The sequence below is a fragment of the Triturus cristatus genome, chromosome 4_2, assembly GCF_964204655.1.
Source record: "Triturus cristatus chromosome 4_2, aTriCri1.1, whole genome shotgun sequence".
Lineage (NCBI taxonomy): Eukaryota > Metazoa > Chordata > Amphibia > Caudata > Salamandridae > Triturus > Triturus cristatus.
The window spans coordinates 243,308,028-243,328,599 of record NC_140586.1 but is presented as its reverse complement, the minus strand read 5'-3'; the positions used below and the strand labels follow the sequence as shown (position 1 = coordinate 243,328,599).

Here is a 20,572-nt window from a genome sequence, read left to right as displayed (position 1 = left end):
TGTTCCTGTTGTCTGCGCATGTCGTTTTCTCCCTGTTGTAGTTTCTTCCCAACATGTTGTAGACTGCATCATGAGGTATCTTTTAGATCACTTGTACAAAAACCGTAGAGCATGGGGAAGTCTTCAACTCGTCGCCAAAATAAATGTAGTAATGTAGTCCACGCTGGCATGATGTAATCCAAGTAGGTTTATTCAGGTAAGTAAACAAGTAGCATAAATCCTCATCAGCAAGTGTACAAGTGCTGAAGCGCAGCCCCACCAGGAGCAGCCTGCTAGCTGCTCAGCTCTATCCCCCAACTGTGGTCACTCATCGAGTCACCCAAACATTCCACTCATGGCCCATTCACCAACATTCCATACAGAACACACACACACAGGCTGGGCAGCTAGGACAAGATAACATGGGCATGAATTATAACGTAAGAATACTACAAAGAGGACCTTGAAATGCATTACTTTAGGATTTGTGCTGTAAAAACCTTCTCCTGTGTTGGATTTTTGTATTTTTATTTGTTTTTATTGATTTTACAAAATCAGTGATCCAGACATCATAAAAAGGCTATAATGACCTACAGACATATGGCCTAGTGGGACATGTGTACAACCAATGCAGGATGATATACTTAACAATATCAGGCGCCTATTAGTGTCATCATATGCGTTATATAGCGGTCTAGGCTCAGCAAAATAAGTCACTAACGGTTTGCCAATACAGATTATTCACAGCATTCTCGTCTATATCAGGAATTCCGCTAATCAAAGGACTATTTGTCAAAGCTGTCAACAATCATTACAATTATAACATCCTAACAAAAAAAAAAAAACCCTTTACCAGCCCCCCCCCCCCTCTCTTAGCGCGCTTGGGTCACCATATCCAACAGTAGCATTTATGTATCGATCATGTGCACAGGTGTGTGTATATCGGTTCCAGAGTCTGTCGTATTTACACCTGTGTTGGATTTGTTAAACTGTTTTTCATGTATGATGGGAACCCAGGCCACCCAAAGAGTGACTCTTCGTTTTCAAACATGGTTTTAGAAACCTTCATTCTTCCTCCTCACTCTGACAACAATGCCATTAGTGAACTATATATATTTTTTTTAAACTTCTCAATGCACTGATGATCTTGCGTACTAAGGCGAGTTGGTTCTGTATGTCACTTTTTGTATTTTGAATGTACTTTATCATATTTTTACACTTTTGCTGCAAGATGCCTTTAAAAAATTAGGGTGTTCCTAAAGTTAAATGGTACAGGACATCCTAGTTAATTCCTTACTTTAACATCAATTAACTCTTGGGTGCAGTGGACTTACTGGAGCCGTCCACAGCACATCCTGCACCAGAGGGATTTCCTTTAACCCCTTGCATGCCCGCCCCTTTCCCCGCCCAGTGCCGCGCCTTGCATTAGCGGGCGGAGTTCATGACGAGCTGGACTCGTCATGGGCACAGCGCCACCGCAGCCCATGACGAGTCCAGCTCGTCATGGGCACTGAAGGGGTTAATTGAATTCAGCCTCAGGAGCTGGAAAGAGACTTCCCCAGTAACCGAGGCGTTTTTTGTTGTTGTTTTTTTTTCTCTTCTCCAAAAGGAAGATCAGCGTGCATGGTTTGCTGAGGTACTTTCACGGAAAGTGAAATGAGACAATTGGCTTATTTCACTTCTACAGCTTTGGTGCTTGGGAGCATACCCCGGCCACTGATGCAGATGGAAGAGGCCTTATTGGAAAGAGGGAAATCGACTGCCTTTCCAATTGTACAGTTCCCTAGTGGATCCCTGTTTGGCAATCGGCGCAGTAGGGCGATCCCCTATTAAGGATCCACCCACCATACACCAGGGATTGTTTTTTCTGAGCCAGGGAAAATAGGTTCTTTACCAGGCAGTGTGCTTTGAGGGGGAAGCGCCCAACCCTCTCAATGGGCTAATGCTCCTCCCAAACCTTCTGCCCACCAATAACTGCCCTCCATCTTCCCCCTTCATTTCCATTATCGGGGCCAGATTGAAGATTATTACCTCCAGTCTGCCCCGGGTGGGCAGAAAGCCCACTGGGCACCAGGGATTTTTTGTGTGGAAAAATGGGTGGGGGTGGCTCATCCAGGCATTGGGTGTAGCTCCACCACTCGGTGACCTGCAGCAGTCATTCATCCCACTCTACCCAGGGACAGGTAAGAGGTCTTTAACTGTAATCTGCCCTGCTGTGGGGGAGTGGAGGTGGGCAGAAAGCCCTCTAGACAGGGAGTTTTTATATGTTCGAGGCATGTGGGCTGCTGAATTCATATCTGTGCATAGATCGCCGCCTAGTGTTGGGTCCGGATGTTTGCACGTTGTTGTCCTGGAAGAGTCTTCGAAGTATCCTTGGATAGGTGACTCCTCCCCTGGACTACAGTGCGCATGGGCATCCTCTCCATCCTCAGATTGTTTTTTTCCGCCATTGGGTTTGGATGTGCTATCTTAGCTTAAGTTAGGAAAATATTTTGTCGAGGCCAAAAGGCCTTTAGTTCGCGTCGGTACTGTTTATCGATCGGTTTTCGATACCACCTTGTTAGTTTACTAACTTTCAGCACCGACTTTTTTCGCATTTACCTGTCCATCAACTACTTCGACGATGGAATCGAGGACGCCATTCAAGAGGTGTCCGGTATGCAATGCGAAGTACCCCCACATCGACGTCCATCCGATGTGCAACAAATGCCTTTCGCCGGACCACGACGAATCGACATGCATGGCCTGTGCCCGGTTCCGTTCCAAAAAGACTCTACGGAATCGACGAGCGGCGAGACTCGAAGCGCAGCACGCGGCACCGGCCCCAGCAGACATCTTCAACGAGGCCGAAGATATCGAAGAATTGGAAGTCTTACCCTCCAGTCCCGTTTCCGAACACGACTCCGGATCGGACGAAGTCGACGAATCACTCTTCCACAGAGGTGAAGACGACACCGAGGTAGGAGACGACGAGGAGGCCTTAGGGGCCGAAGAGAGTAGCTCCAATGATGAACAAGGCCTACCTGTTCAGACCGAAGAAAGCCCAGTGCCACAGTCTATGGCTCCGGTCGAGGGATCGCCTTCGGGCCTTACCCGAGACCCATCCCGCAGTTCTTCGGCCCCGCCCTCAGGCCCGGCCTCGGACATTCAGCGGCAGCCATTACTGCCTAAACCGGCTGGTTTCCCTTCCATAAAACCGAAACCGAAAGCTGCACCGGTTCCAACGAAACCGAAACTGAAAGTGGCGCTGGTCGGATCGAGGCCTTCCACGCCTTCGACGCCAGCGAAACGCGTCGGCACCGACCGCACCAAGAGAGACTTCGGTGCCGAACTTGAAGCGGGCGACGTCGGAGTCGACATACGGAAAAAGGCCTTCGGCGCCGACAAACCTGCTCCGCTCCCGGCGCCGACGCCACTGACACCGAGGGCCGCACCGCCTGCTGCGTCTCGCATCGCTCCCTCGACAACACCAAAGCCTCACGCATCGAAGACGTCGACGGTCATCTCCGCACCTCGACTCGATGAACCACCGGCGCCGAAAAAGTCCACGGCCGCCTCTACGAACCTGGTCGGTGCAAAAGCCTCAAAGGCGCTCCAAGTGCGACCTGTTGCGGCACAAAGCAGCAAAACCAAGACTGCCCTCCAGGACCCGTCGGGTTCCGGACCGATCGAAGCTCCAGCAGCCTCTTCGGTGCCAGCCAACATTACCTTTGGCTTGCCTCCGTCCACAATCCCGAAAATATTCCAACTCAGGACACGGGTCACCCAGACTACGATTACACCTGCTGAGACGTCTCCGTCACATGTCATCGACGCCAACACTGGCAGGATGATTCTCCACGAGCGAAGGATAACTTCGGAACCACCGTTGGACCCTTTCAGGATCCCACTAAAAAGGAAGCTACCTGTAGAATCAGAACCTGTCCTTTATGAACCTTTCCACTCATCCTACCAGGATCCACAACTATTCTCCCCCACACACTCCGACACGGATGCGTTGGAGGACTACATGGATGACCAAGTCCCCTACCATGGAGACATAGACCCTGATGACCAGCAGGACCCTGATCACACTTGGGGCGACCCTGTAGACCCAGGTGCACCTCTCGATGCACAGGACCCACAACTCTATGGGGCAAAAACATCTCCCACAGAGGATACTGCAGCGTTCAACGCTCTTATTGAACGTGCTGCAAATAACCATGGGGTGCAGCTTCACTCTGACACCATCGAAGATGACTTTCTTATGGACACTTTTGCATCCTCAGAAAGGCATGTAAAGACTCTGCCCATGTTGAAAGGAGTCCTCAAACCAGCCAAGGACATTTTCAAGGAACCCACCAGGGCACGAGTGATAAACCCCAGGATTGATAAGAAATACAGATCAGCACCTGGGGATCCTACTTACATCAGAGGCCAATTACCACTAGACTCCATTGTCGTAGCGAATGCTCGCAAGAGGGCACACTCGCAAACGACAGGTGACGCTCCTCCCCCGGACAAAGAGTCCAAGGTGTTAGAGACCTCTGGCAAGCGAGTTGCCGCCCAAGCTGCCAACATATGGCGCATAGCCAACACTCAAGCGCTCCTCGCTCGCTACGATAGAGCGCACTATGACACATTGGAGCAACTACTCCAACATCTCCCTGACCCCTACAAAGAAGGTGCAGAAATTCTTATCAGAGAGGGACAGCTACTCACAAATGCTTCCATCAAGTGTGCACTAGATGCTGCAGACACGGCTGCCAGGGCCATAAACACAAGCGTCATGCTGCGACGACATGCCTGGTTACGAATCTCTGGATTCAAGCCTGAGGTACAAAATAATATACTCAACCAGCCTGTCAACCCCGACTATTTATTCGGGCCAGAGGTTGACACCACCCTTGAGAAGATAAAAAAGGACACGGACACTGCAAAGTCCATGGGCGCTCTCCAAACTCAGTCCTTTCGGAGCGGCTCCTTTCGTCGCCCCGGAAACAAGGGAGCAGGTAGAGGACAGGGGTCACAACAAACGTATAACAAAGGCAATACACAGACCACCTACGATTAAAAACACCCGAGGTGGATATCGTGGCTCCAGTACAAAGGGCAGAGGACGCGGCTACGGCAACACCAGGTCCTCCCCCAAGAACAAGCAGTGACGCCCTCTCCCTTCCTCCCGACCACATAACACCTGTCGGGGGAAGGCTACAAAGGTTCCTGTCCACGTGGAACTCCATCACCACGGACAGGTGGGTCAAAGATATTGTCAAATACGGTTACTGTCTGGAGTTAACCTCCACTCCACCCACAATACCACCAAGAAACCGTCCTATGTCCTCAGAGCACTTAACGCTCTTACAGCAGGAGGTGCAAAGTATGCTTCTAAAAGGCGCTATAGAGGTCGTACCCGTCCACGAGCAGGGTATGGGGGTGTACTCCCTCTACTTCTTAATTCCAAAAAAGGACGGGTCACTCAGACCTATATTAGACCTGAGACCCCTGAACCGGTACATTCTTTCAGAGCACTTTCACATGCTCACTCTCCAGCAAGTCCTTCCGCTTCTCAAGCAGGGAGACTTCCTAGCCACGCTGGACCTCAAGGATGCGTATTTCCACATACCCATTCACCCCTCACACAAAAAATACCTCAGGTTCACTGTTCAGGGGCAGCACTATCAATTCAAAGTCCTTCCCTTCGGCGTGACAACAGCGCCCAGGGTTTTCACGAAGTGCCTAGCTACGGTGGCAGCACATCTACGGAGGCAGCATATACACGTCTACCCCTACCTGGACGACTGGCTCGTTCAAGCGAAGTCAGCCCAGCAATGTGCCAGCCACATGTCCCGCACCATTCACCTTCTTCACAGTCTGGGATTCTCACTAAATTACCCAAGGTCCCATCTCCAGCCCGCACACGTACAACAGTACCTAGGTGCGACTATAGACACTCTGGCGGCCACAGCTCAGCCAAATTTAGTGAGGATCAACAGCATGCAACTGCTGATCTCCAAGTTCAAACCCAATCACTCACTTCCAGCGCGAGTGTTTATGCAGTTGATAGGCATGATGGCCTCCTGCATCTTCATAGTCCCACACGCGAGATTACATATGCGCCCGCTCCAGGAGTGCCTAGCACGTCAGTGGAATCAGGCTCAAGGACAGTTGAAAGACCTAGTGTTGGTGAGCGGTCGGGCATACAACTCTCTGCATTGGTGGAATCCACAAAACCTTTGCAAGGGCCGACCGTTCCAAGAGCCTGTCCCACAAATAGTACTGACAGCGGACGCGTCTCTCCAGGGATGGGGAGCTCATGTACTCCACTACACAGTGCAGGGACTATGGACGACACAACAGAAGAAGATGCACATCAACCTTCTGGAACTGATGGCAATCTTCCTGGCCATGAAGGCATTCAAAGTACATCTGTGCAACAAGGTCGTGTTGATCCGGACGGACAACATGACCGCAATGTACTACATACAGAAGCAGGGAGGAACACACTCTCCACAGTTGTCTCATCTGGCTCAGAGCATGTGGAAGTGGGCCATTCAGAGGAACATGTTCCTCATGGCGGAACACCTCCCCGGCAAGGACAACCAGATGGCGGATCTGCTCAGCAGACACAGCCACCAGATGCACGAGTGGGAGTTACACCCATCAGTACTCCAACCGTACTTCCAGCAGTGGGGTCATCCAGAGATAGACCTATTCGCGACAAGCGAAAACGCAAAATGCCAAAGCTTCGCCGCCAGGTTCCCACATCCGCAGTCGCAGGGCAATGTGATATGGATGAACTGGTCCGGCAGATTTGCGTACGCTTTTCCCCCAGCGCCGTTGATACCGCTGGTGGCTCGCAAACTCAGACAACACTCCCTGACACTCGTCCTAGTTGCTCCTACGTGGGCACGCCAGCCGTGGTACACCACCTTCCTCGAACTTTCCGTGGTGCCGCATCAAAGGCTGCGGATCAAACCCGCGCATTTGACGCAGAACCATGGAGAGATTCAGCACCCAGATCCCTAACAGCTGAACCTGGCGATCTGGCTCCTGAAGTCCTAGAGTTTGGCTATCTCAACCTGCCACCTGACTGTATGGACATCATCAAGGAGGCCAGGAGACCCACTACAAGAGCTTGCTATGCAGCCAAATGGAAAAGGTTCGTCATTTATTGCAGTAATAATGACATTAACCCGCTGGACGCATCCATCCAAAACATCATCTGTTACCTCTTACACCTATACCGATGCAATCTGGCGTACACCTCTATACGTGTCAGTTTGACCGCAATATCAGCCTATCTGCAAACCAGGCAGCACCTCTCACTATTCAGAGTGCCTGCCATCAAAGCATTCTTGGAAGGACTCAAACGAGTCATTCCACCAAGCCACCCACCGGCTCCAATGTGGAACCTCAACTTGGTCCTCACACGCCTGATGGGTCCACCCTTTGAACCTCTACACTCATGCGAGATTCAATTCCTTACCTGGAAAGTAGCCTTCCTGGTAGCGATCACTTCCTTAAGAAGAGTTAGTGAACTCCAGGCACTAACCGTTCAAGAGCCATTTATACAGGTTCACGCCAACAGGGTCGTACTACGTACCAACCCCAAATTCATGCCCAAAGTAATATCGCAGTTCCACATGAATCAGACTATTGAACTGCCCGTTTTCTTCCAAAACCCACAAACTGTCGCAGAAAGGGCACTCCATATACTAGATGTACGGAGGGCCCTCATGTACTACATCGACAGGACTAAACCCTTCAGGAAGACAAAACAACTGTTCGTTGCCTTTGCCCCGCACCACAAAGGTAACGCCATCTCCAAAGCAGGGATAGCCAGATGGATAGTTAAGTGTATTCAAATCTGTTATCAAAAGGCAAAACGCACATTAACTATTCCACCACAAGCCCACTCAACACGTAAGTTGGGGGCTTCCATGGCTTTTCTAGGAAATATTCCCCTGCATGATATATGCAGAGCAGCCACATGGTCCACTACACACACATTTACAAAACACTATTGTGTAGATGTGCAGTCAAAACAGCAGGCAGCTGTAGGACAGGCTGTTCTCAAAACACTTTTTCAGACCGCTGCAGCTGGCACTGGTAGCCGCCGCTAATAGAGGGCACTGCTATGTATTCTATGCACAGATATGAATTCAGCAGCCCACATGCCTCGAACTGAATATGCTACTTACCAGTATGCATCTGTTCTTGGCATGTAGGGCTGCTGACATTCATATCGCCCTCCCTCCTCCCCGGCGCCTGTAGCAGCTGCAGCTCTCAGAATTACTGTATAGCATGGTCATCACTTTCTGTATCTACTCCATCACTGCCACAATGGCGAAAAACAATCTGAGGATGGAGAGGATGCCCATGCGCACTGTAGTCCAGGGGAGGAGTCACCTATCCAAGAATACTTCGAAGACTCTTCCAGGACAACAACGTGCAAACATCCGGACCCAACACTAGGCGGCGATCTATGCACAGATATGAATGTCAGCAGCCCTACATGCCAAGAACAGATGCATACTGGTAAGTAGCATATTCAATTTTTTTATTGCTACAAGGCGGGGATGGCTTGCCCACACAAATGGGCCTACCCTCACATTGGGCATCTCCATCTTTATGGCAAGAAGGCAATTACATTTTTTTTTCTTTATATGTGTAGATATATATATATATAATATGTAGATATGTGTATATATATGTAGATATGTGTATATATATCTATATATATCTATCTCTGTATTGGGCTAAGTCCCAATATCGTCCTACTTCTGACCTGAATGGCTGTGCTTTTCCGGCTCAGGTCAGCTGCCACCTGGGGAAACCTACCAAAGCCAGACATTTCTGAAAACTAAACACCTGGGTCAGTCCAAGATGGTGTGACTTGTGTGGATCCCATGACATTTTCTTACAATGCCCTGAAAATCTCAAACTTTTCCTTAATTTTGCCTCCAAGAAATGTGAGGAAAATGTGTTTTAGTCTAACTTGAGGTTTGCGAGGGCTTTTGGGTAGGAAAACCTGGTGGGCGCCACAAAAGTCACTCCATCCTGCATTTCCCTGGATGTCTACCTTTAAAAAATGTGCAGGTTTGCTAGATATCTCTAGGTGCCTGCTGAGTTAGGGCCCAAAATCCACAGCTAGCCGCATTAACAAAATGTGTAGCAGTTTTCAGTGAAAAAATGTGATGTGTCCATGTTGTGTTTATGGCCTTTTCCTGTCACAGGCACTAGGCCTACCCACACAAGTGATGCACCATTTTAATCAGGAGACATGTAGCAATAGAAATAGCAGAGCATTTGTTATTACCAATTGTATTTCTGTGCATTTGTGCCTTCTGAATGTAAGGCAGTGTGTAATATAGAAGACATTTTGATAAATGCCCTCTGAATCACATGGTAGTATGGTTGCCGAAAAATTCAGAGATGTACAATTAACCACTGTTAATAAACTCTGTATCTAGGTTTCTTTGATACCCATGTTTCACTCTTTATATTTTACCATATGAATTGCTCTATACCTGTACGCAACGAAAATCCATTGTGAGGTGCAGTTCAGTTGTTGGCTCCGGGTACCTCGAGTTCTTGGAGAACCTACAAACCCTTTATATCCCTGCAACCAGAAGGGTCTAGCAGACAGTGGTGTATTGCTTTTGTAAATCGGCTGTTGTGACAAGAATCGATGTTTTTTCCTACTTATTTTCAATACCTTGAGGGATCTATACATGACCTTGTTAGGAATGGGTTTTCTGGTTGGCTAGGGTTTGCGCCTAAACCAGGCAGAATACACCACTCTAGTCAGGATAAGGGGGGGGGCTGCATGTCTAAACCCCTGCTAACCCCCTTGGTAGCTTGGTACGAACAGTCCGGCTTATTCTAGAGGCAGTGTATAAAGCTTTTGCACATAACCAACAGTAATACAGTGAAAACGCCACAAAAGGCCTCCACTCCAGTTTTAGAAAAATATTCAATATTTATCTGTGTTAAGCAAGACCAAAACGAGCAAAATCCAACATACAGCGATCAAAATAATAATAATGCAAAAAGAGGCTTTATATACAGTTCCTTGAAGTTGATCGCTCCGTGTAGGGCTATCACAGTGTCGCGAACAAACAAATCCAACAGTTCAGGCCGGTCGCAGGCCAGCTACGGTGTCGGGGAAAACCTGTAAAACCGTACCTCTGGAGGTGCAGGACGTCGGACCTTCCGGTGAGCTCCAGAGAAGGGACAGCTGTTCCGGATGTCAGTGCAGGAGTCGTCGGGCCCTTGAAGTCACAAGCGTTGCAGGTCGAACTCTGTGAGTTTGAAGTCAGAAGCGACGGCATCAAAGCTGCAGTGTGAAGTGGTGCAATGTGCGGAACCCTCCGCAGGCAGCGGGTCGGTGACGGTCGTCCAGCGGTATCAGTGAGACCTACTGTGCGAAGTGGGGCAGTGCGAAGTGGGGCGGTGCTGAGAGGTCCCAGTGCAGGCAGCAGCATCTGCTTTGCTGAAGTGCTGTTGTCTGTTGACTCCAGGCTGTGGTGTGAGACTGGGCAATGCAGTGTGCAGGGGCCCCCAGGCCACAGTCGCGGTGCAGGCAACGGCGTCCGTTGACGATCTGTAGTCGCTGGCGTTGGTGGGCCAAGGCTGCAGTGTGGAACAGGGCGGTGCATCGTGTAACGTACAAGCAGTGCCCCTAAACCACGGTGCCGGCAGCAGCGTCTATGTATGCTTGGAGCAGTGTCGTCGGTGAGGCCAGGGCTGCGGTACAAAGCGGGAAGGTGCTTCGCGTTCTCCACGAGCGGCATCAACAGGTCACGGTGCAGGCAGCGGTGATAGCGTCATCAGGGATGTCAGGGCGGTGGTGTGAAATGAGGCGGTTCGGAATGCGGTGTCCACAGGTCACGGTGCAAGCAGCGGCTTGGTAATGGTGTCAGGTGGCGGTTGTGGTGCGAAGTGTGGTGGTGCCCTCCACAGTGCCTTCAGGTCACGTAGCCGCCGCTGGCAGCGTTTATGGCATCTGGTTACCTTTTTCCTCTGTGGTAGCTGAAACATCCAGTTCCAGAAGCCGGTACCCAGAAGATTTCTTTGATTTCCTTGAGACTTCCAACAGGAGGCAAGCCATCATGCCCTTGGAGATACTTGGTGTGTATATTTGTGTATGTGTGTGTGTAGATTTGTGTATGTGTGTGTGTGTGCGCATATATGTATGTGTGTGTGTATGTATGTGTGTGTATATATATGTATGTGTTTTTGGTTTTCTTAATAACCGCAGCAAAGCCGCTAATAAAGTTTGCATGTCTGGGGCAAATTGGGCACCCCTCAAGCTTTAGATATAAATGACGTAACTTGCTTTCTATTGTCCTCCCTTACCATAAGTTAAAAGATCATTTCTATTCCTGGTGTGCCTCTCGCCATCGCTCTTGTCTCGATCAGTCAGCAAAGTTTATTTTCTCTTTCCAGTGATGCTCAGATCTTTGAAGAACTCTACAGCTACTCGTGCCCAAAGTTCTTGTCGCCAGTTGTCCCCAACTATGATAATGTGCACCCCAACTACCACAAGGAGCCATACCTACAGCAGCTAAAGGTCTTCTTAGATGAGGTGCAGCAGCAGGCCCAGCTTTCAACCATCCGCAGGTGTGTTCTGCTATCAGTGTGATAAAAGGGAAGGGGGTCTACAAGAGTAAACCTAATATGAGGATTGTTTTTCTTGTGCCATAGTCTACTCTCAATCGATAATTGTTGAAGTCTGATTTTAATAATGCAATACTACTTGAAATAAATCTTACCCAGCATTAGACAAGATCTTTTTTTAAAATATATAATCTGTTGCCTTGCTGTGGCTTAACTACCCCTTTGTCATGGTTCTGGTCTAGCATCAATTTGTGATGATATCTTACCTACACCTCCTGATCTATCTTGTTACAGCTACCTGAAGCTGTATACCACTATGCCGGTGGCCAAGCTGGCAGGGTTCCTGGACCTAACTGAGCAAGAGTTCCGCATTCAGCTGCTGGTCTTCAAACACAAGATGAAGAACTTGGTTTGGACGAGCGGGGTCTCTGCCCTGGACGGAGAGTTCCAGTCTGCTTCTGAAGTCGACTTCTACATAGACAAGGTGAACTTTGTGCCCCTTGGATGTTTTGTTGTTTATTCTTGAGCATGCATGGGGTCACTTAGACCAAGTGATGCAGAAATAATCCCTTCAGCCCTATGGACACATTTCTTAGATCTAGGGGTGTGGGGGGGACATATTCTCTTTATTGATAATGCCTTGAAGGAGCCGGTTTAATATAACAGCAAGAAAGCAACCTTGCAGCAGTGCACATATCCTGCTGCTGAATGTCCCACTCTAGAAGACGAGGGCACAATGCCATAGGAAATGGTGGTGAACACCACAACCGAGCTAAAATTGCAAATTTGAGGACATGGGGCTTCTTGCAAAGCACCGGGGAGAGAGAAGACTCAGCAGTGGTGTCAGTGCCTTATAAAGTAGTCTAGACTTGTACAATGTAACATTGTCAGTCTGTCTGTGAGGGCTGACAGCATGGGACGTGTGAATGTGGCAGAGCAGCAACCATCCTCCTTGATCAGCACTGGATTCCCACTACCATTTGTGGGCTGCTAAAACAGACCACCTTGGTTTTAATTTTTCATCCACAGGCCATAGCTTGTAGTACTTCTAAATTAATTGCCCAAGGAATTAGACGAGCCACGTTTTACTCATAGTGACACCAACTACTAGGGGATAGTAATGCTTCCAAAACAGCGCAGTCCTTAGGGGACCGATATCTTATCTAATTATTGCTCTTAGTGCCCAGGGCTGTGAAACCAACTGAACTACTACACTCTTGGGGAAGAGTGGTATTGATGCTACAATGGGCTCTGCGGAACAGTTCCCAAACTGCTACTGAGGAGGTGAAGACTTGTAGAGCAGGTGTATCTTGGCACTCTAATGATGACTGCTTAATAAAGGGCACTAACCAGACCCCCCAGGATATTGTGGCATCAATTAGTAAATTAAGCGGCACAAATTTGGAAATTTTGCGGCACTTTATTTTGCTAGTCTGCATAAAATAACCCTCTGCCCCCACCCCCCCTTGTGTCTGACGCATGATCCATGTCCACTATAACCTTCCACCCCACTACCTACCGACCACCACCCTGCTGGCATTATTGTAGCCCTCGGTCACACCACAGACCATACTTTTTGGCCCCTGGGAAAATGTTTGGCAGTACCTATGTGTAAGAAACTGGCTCTATATATACTGCCCCAAAGTGAGGTACAGTGTGTATAGAGTCCAAGAGTCTCCAGAGGTTTGCCAGAGGTTAAAGTTAGATAGAACCTTACTCTCTAAAGTGGTAGCTTGGTCGAGCAGTAGGGCAGTATCAGAGGACAGTGTAAAGCATTTGATGTCCACACTCAGTCAGCAAATGATCTCACACACTCAAGAACTGAGCTCTAGGCCAATTGTCTGTATAAACAAATATACTGTTTAATTTTAGAAACACAGGTTTGCATAAAATACTTTCTCAAAATAAGACGCTGTACTTTCAATGAGCAAAATAGACTTTGAATGTAATAAGGTACAGGGGTTGCAATAGGCAACACAATACTTTGTATATCTATAACATTGAGCTCAATGGGATTTTTAAGTAAACTACAATAGAATTACTTTACGACCGCTTTTCTTACTCAGGGCTGGATCCTGGATTCAGCCCTGGTGCATTTCCTGTAAACAGTTGAAAAAATCTTTTTTGTTAGGCGATTTTTAAGGAATATTTGTATGTTGTAAAAATCGACACTTAGAAGAATTTCTGGTAAAAAACAGGCAATATTATCCTATGGAGGAAAACCAGGTTATCGGAAAATCACAGTTGTAACAACTTTTTCTGGTCCGTGCTGGGCACCTAAGTCCAGCATTGGGATCTCTCCTGAAAACAGGTGAGTAATTTCGTTTTCGTTAATCAGGTGATTTTTAGTGAACATTTCAAAGTTTCAAAACTCGACACTTAGAAGAATTTCCAGGTGAAAACCAGTCAATGTTACCCTATGGAGAAAATGTAAGTTATCGGCTTTCAGGTAAGTACGCGGCTGCCAGAGTTAAGGTTCTGGGGCAAGACTCAGGGGTCTCCCAGGTTCAGGATTGTACTGTTACACCCTCAGCGACACAGGGGCAGAGAGAGTAGGCCCAATGTTAGCCTATGGCGGGCAGGGGGCCTTTGGTTGGTGCATGCTAGCAGGCAGGCCACACGGCTGTGGGAGCAAAGCTCCTGGTCACTTAGTCAGGGCAAGTGGGGAAGTTGAACAGGGTAGTTGGTGCACCCTCAGCGGCATTGGGGCAGCCGGGTGCAGTGGGCTTCTGGGCTGTCGGGCACCCAATAGATATCAATGGGAAAGCTGCGAGACGAGCAAAGGCTGCAAACTCTGGGACGGTGATTCTTCAGGTGCGACCACCACTTCGAGGGGTAAGTTGGGAAGCTGTAGGTTGGGTAGACACCCAGGAGTTGGGCACAGGGGGCGGTGAGCCGCCAGCTGCAGGGGTGTCTTTAGGCGTCGGGAAATCTTGCCCTCTGCTGGTCGCGTTTGAAGGGGTCCCTGGTGTTGAGGCTGCAGGCGTCGTCTGGAGCGTCGAGGTGAGTCCTTGGGTGCTGGATTCTTGGTCACTGTCGCCGGGGGGAGATCCTTGTGGTCTTTGTCCATTCAGGCCGGGCCGGGCTCGGCAGGTGCAGTGTGGGCAGGATCCGCGGTTTCAGGCTGGGGCCTGGGGTTGCAGATGTTTGAGCAGTGCCACTACTCATGGGAGTCCCAGTCTTTAGTTGAGCAAGGCAGTCAGGTCCTCCGGGGTTTTTGGAGGTTGCTGACCACTTGAGACGCCGGGGTTTAGCTGGAGCCGGTTCGAGGGTCGACAGGCCGGTAGAGCTGGGGATAAGTCAGTTGGTGTCCTCCTCTTGTTAGCAGCTACACGCAGGTCTTCTTTCTTCTTGTAGTTTTGTAATCTGGATCTGAGGAAGGAAGGTTCAGGGTGCCCCAAAATACAAAATTTTGCGGTGTTACAGGTAGGTAAAGGGCAGGGACCAATGGGTCCCTTCCCTGGGGTTGGTACACCCCCTATTCTGCTACTCTCCAGTGGGAGGGGGCCAGGAGCCTGTCCCTGGTTGGCTGTGTCCCCCCCCATCCTCAAGATGGCGGGGACGCGAGGTTGTGCTTCACCTCACCTCCCCCACCTTAGGAGTGGGATTGGCAGAGGTGGGCACTCCTCTCATCCTCACTAGTTTTTCCTGCTGGTTCTCCCACCCAAAGTGGGGGGGGGGGGTAGAGCCAGTGGGGGCCAGTTGCTGAAAGCAGCAAATGGTCTGGAGAAGCTCACAAAGGCAGCATGCCTTTGAAGCTTCTCCTTCGTGAACCCTGCCCATCTTGGGGGAGTAGGCTTGGCACCTAATCCCAGGATGTGCATTGTTTCAGGCCCCCGAGAGCAGCAGGCTCTCGACCAAGGGGTCCAGAAACATGTCTGGTGGTGGCAGCCTGCGCAGCCACTCAGTCAGGTCACTGGTAATTGTTCGTTTTTCAGGGGGCATCTCTAAGATGCCCTCTGTGGTGCATTTTACATTCAATCCCACACTGGCATCAGTGTGGGTTTAATGTGCTGAGAAGTTTGATACCAAACCTCTCTGTCTTCAGTGCAGCCATTATGGGGCTGTGGAGTTCGTCATGACAACCTCCCAGCACCATATACTCTTAATGGCAGCACTGCACTTACAGGACCCAGGAATGGACCTGGACACTGTATGGGTACAGGGCTCATGCACCTGTACCCTCACCACTGGCATAGGGCACCCAGCTTGAGGGGTGACTGATGTATGCCAGGGCAGTGGTTTGTGGGCATGGCACACAGGGATGGGTGCCATGTCGTCTATTTGTTTTGTTCTGCTCCCAGACACTCAGCCTGCAAAGTGTGTGTGTGTGTGTGTGTCTGTCTGTCTCTCTCGCGCCTCTAAGGGTGGCACAATAAGTGCTGCAGTCCTCGGGGGCCTTCTCTGGTCACAGTGCCCTGGGTACCTATGGTACCATTTACCAAGGGCTGACCTGTGGCCAGAGATGCCAATTGGGTTTAGGCTTCAATGCATTTTTAGGGAAGGAACACAGGCCCAGGCCCTGGGTACCTGATTGGCAGGAGCCGAGGGCACACTCAGTCAAAGTACATAAGCAAAAAGTGGGGGCATACCATGCAAGACAGAGGGCACTGTCTCACACTATGCAATAGGGACTGGTGAGGCAAGTGTGGCGGTGTTGACGTAGGGTGGGGATGAGAAAGTAATCGGGTAAGTGAGATGGGACATAAGTAGATGGGTCATCATAGGTTCATCGTGGCATTATGAACAGTTGCAGATGTGGGGGAGGGAGAAGGCCAATGTATACATCTCTGGCCTGGTCATCTAAGGGTGAGTGACTACTTGACTATGGTCGGTCCCAGTAGTCTGACATGAGGCTGTAAGCATTTTAAGATGAAATCCTATCCATCACTTATAATTCTAGCTCTAGGAGGTGAAATTCAGTAGATTTTTTTTTTAAAAGAATGGTCTGTATGTAAAATAATGTCAAAGCAAATGGGAGGCTACTTCAGTGATTGTGGTGAGAAAGGTAAGGTGGGGTACTGGAAATACTGTCACATGGGGCTGTCAAATTGGCACTGTAGGTTTTTATCAGAGGGTAAGTTCATAGTGATGCAAACAGGAAATAATCGGGGAATAAAGCGGGAAGAAACTGTAAACCTTTGTGTGGCTTATGGTTATGTTTTTTTTTTACCAGACTTAGTTGGCAGTTTTATTCTGCGCTGATTTCGTGGAAGGCAAGTTGTCATTCTGCTACTATTTTTTTTTTTTCATGTCCTTTTTTAATGTCATTGCTGAATAGCAGTTTTATTCTAGCACATTTACTGTGCTGCTAGCACATTTACTGTGCTGCTAGCACATTTACTGTGCTGCCAAATCAATAAATCTGCTTTTCCAATTTGATGACTGTTCAGTTTAAAAACCTGAGTGTGATGACAGAATTGTGTATCCATCCAAAAATCTGATAGGTCTACAGGCATCTGCTTGTGTTCCTCCCCTTCACTGTTTCTTCTGGGTATGTCTGCTTTTTGAAAGTGGGATACTTTACCAGTACATATATAAATCATACCCTTTTGGCTTTTGAAAACAGGCAAAATTCATCCAGTGCTGTTGTGTATTTTAAGCCCTTCTGATTTTTGAAAACTGTAACCTAGTGTTAAGTAAATATGGTTTTGCAGTTGTGCAGTAAGCCGTGTTAAACCAAAAATATCGGGGAAATTAAACCTATTCACCAATGATTTATGGGGCTTATTATCTTCAATCAGAAGAAGTCAGCCAGCATTTTCCTCCAACTTGCTATCAGAATGCACCTTTTTTTTAATATTACCTTCTTTCTGTTGCTTTGCTAACATCACGGGCAGGCGGTGGGGAGGGCAAAAGTTTAAGCATTCTCCAAATTTCGTGGTCACTTTTGTAAAAAAAAAAAAAAAAAGTTTTTTTAAAAGCGTTGCCTTCTCTTTAGGTCTCGTCTGAGCCAGCGCGTGCGCTTGTCTGGCGAGACATTTAGTGATTGAGCTTTAGAAATCCGACAACAAGCTTTTTCTTGTGGCCTAAAGCTTGCGGTTACGCGTGCGGGCACATGCACAGCCACCATCTGGCTTTCCTCTCGCTTCCTCTCCCAAGCGCCTCGCTCCGCCCCTCCCCCACCACAGAGTGCGTCTCGCGGCCGCACGTCTTGTTTGCTTTCCTTCCGTTTCCTGCCCATGCGTGCCTCTCAGTTGTCTGTATTATTTCCTGCAGCCATTTCACTCTTTCTACCTCTGCCAGTAATAGGGTCCTCGCCTTTCTTTCTACAGTCACATCTCCTCTCTTGTTCCTACAACAGATTCCAGCTTGAAAACATTTGGAAAATGGGTCGTTTTCGGAACTTTTGACTCGACTCAATTATTGCTTTTCACTCTTCACTCTTTACTCTTTAGACCCAGTGCAAACTATTTTTAGTTCTCCTACTTCTTCAATGCCCACTCTTCGTTATCTTCCTTTCACTCCTGGCTTCTCCCTCAGTGTGTTTGTATTACATTTACAACAGATGTTTACCTTTGTTTACCCGCAAACTCGTGTAAATGCTGCAGCGCATGCCAAGCCCACCACATGATATTTTTTTAAGGTGAGACCCCCTGGGCTGTCAGGCGTGGTTCTACTTCCTGCTCAATTGCTTTCCTGTTCTCTCCCCTGCGCCGAGGGACACAAGCCCCATTCATGGTGATCGATAACTGAAGCGCTTTGAAATCAAAGCCATGTTGAAACTTTGTGCCGCAGCAGTGCAATGACCGGTCTATATGTTCACCGGTACACAACTATGCGTCTTTAGCTAGAAATGAAGGTGAAAGGCCGACCGACCTAATTTGTCAATGTTATTATGTCTGCTATAGATCCAAGTCCGGTATACTTGTTTATCAGTTCAGTGAAATTCATCCCTGTACCAGACCTTTCTGAATGCCAATATTATCTTCAACACCTCTATCTGTGATTTGGTGCATGTGGTCACCAATTTCTCAGTAATGGTAAATACCTTATATATAGTGCACACCACAAACGTAATTGCTTTTAAGCGCTTCAATAAGAGATATTCTAATTTCCAACTCGTGTAGACATTTATAAGAGTGACGGAGTGAGAAGATCCTGTCGAATTCATGTGATCAGTTGGTGTGGGCTGGCGGTCAGCTCTCAGACTCGGTTAAAATGTTTTTATCTAAGCTTCTCCAAACCCCCGTCTTACCTGTGTAATGCTTTGGGAAAGGCAGAGCTGCGAACTGCGTGTTGTTTTCTTCATAAGTCTGAAGAATTGCGCGACAGCATCCTTGACTGAGTCTACCACACTGACCTTTGCTGAACGCGTGCCTGGGTTAATTGCATCAAGCTGCTGGCCTCGTATGGAAAATTGGACTAACATGGAATTTGAAGTTATCTTTATTTATAAAATGTGCTCATGGTGTCAGTTAAGTGAGGACGAGAGTCTATTTTTACACAGTCTGCTTTGTATTTCTCTCAAGGAAGGTATATTTCTTGGCGTAAGGTGTAATCGCGCTGCTTCGAGGCAGCCATTCCCCAATTAGCTTCAGTAAAACTGCCAATCAAAGAATGTAGCTTTACATTTTTTTATTGTTGTTCATTTAATTGCGGGATAATTGAACTCAAGTAAAATATTCATTCCAGAATACATGGCATTTGACTTTTGAGTATCCTTATCAGCCAGAATACTGAACCGGGGACACAGGAACGTGAACTTGACTGTTCTGGTGCTTACTGTAATTTTTAGATGTGCTTCCTGTTTTTGGTTGAATAATGAAGAGAGGAGTGTGGTGTTATAGCCAGAGATGCCAAGTAGGGAACTAGGTTATAGTCGCAGCATTAGCTCAACATCTTATGATTCTGGGCAAATTACATTATCTACCTTGCCTAAGCAATTAACATGAACTTGTGTCGTGTAAACGGCGCAAATGTAAAGCGCTACAATACAATTGGGTTGCCTTTGCGCAGTATAAAATTGGGGGAAAAAGCGCTGTACCTCGGGATGCTTTTTTCCACTTGCGCAAAATAGCACATTTGCATGTCAAAGTAATATTCACCTCAAGCTCGTTTATTCTGTTGTTCCTTCCAAATAACATCAGATATGTCATTTGTAAAGTTACTTGTATAAGCAGTATTTTGGAACTTTGCTTGCCAAAACAAGACCATGGTTCAGTTTACCCACTTTGTCTGCAGTGGGGACAATAGGGCACAGTACTGCGGAGTTGGGGTGCATTTATTATAGCGATTCTATGATTGCCTGCACGTGGAGAGACTGGTGTGCATTTATTAAAGGGACGCTATGATTGCTGGCAAACGGAGACGCTCTAAAGAGGTTTGATTTGTTGCTGAGCGCTTCAGTGTCAGCGTTTCACAGCCCTTGAAGATTGTCGCATACTGTGTAACATATGGCATAAGCGCATCAAGGACTCCTTTTCCTCCCACAAGGGAAGAAAGCTTCCAAATAATTAATGGAGAGTGATGCGCACCGGAGGCCAAATCATTGCAAACTGAAGTCCTGGGTGATAAAAATCTTATATGTCTTCTATAGACAGAAGAATGTGTCCCATGGGCAGCCATGCATCGCCAGTGAGGTCCCCTCTCCAATCCCACAGGCTATCTGAAACATGTGTCCAACAATGGTCCAGAGAGGCTGGATCCATGACACCTTTTGAGAATAATGGTGATTTATGTTGAAACAGTTCCGATTTATTGTATATGAAGGGATCTTATGTGAATATCCTCAATCCTGGCCCTCTTGGGCTTACGTTGGACACTCCTCCTCTAATGCTAACCACTACCCCACTCAGTGAAAACAAGTATTGGCCAAGCCTACAGGCCTTGTCTAAGCAAGAGCTGTTGGTTTTTGGTACTGTTTTGCTTATCCATGTTGTACAGCATTGCTGAAAGTAAAAATAAAAAAAAAAAAAACGGGCATTGGCATAGTCAATTGGTCTCGCCTTTGGGACCTTATAAGTATTTAAGTTATGCAGCACAATAT

General features: G+C 48.0%; 1 protein-coding gene across 1 annotated transcript in view; it reads left to right on the top strand.

Moving 5' to 3' along the window:
- Positions 1-20,572, top strand: part of EIF3L (eukaryotic translation initiation factor 3 subunit L) — a 159,479-nt gene that overhangs the window by 98,887 nt on the left and 40,020 nt on the right. Inside the window, exons 12-13 of the mRNA XM_085601410.1 lie at positions 11,413-11,586; positions 11,878-12,067. Coding sequence (XP_085457536.1) covers positions 11,413-11,586; positions 11,878-12,067 — 364 coding nt within the window. The remainder of the gene's footprint in view (positions 1-11,412; positions 11,587-11,877; positions 12,068-20,572) is intronic.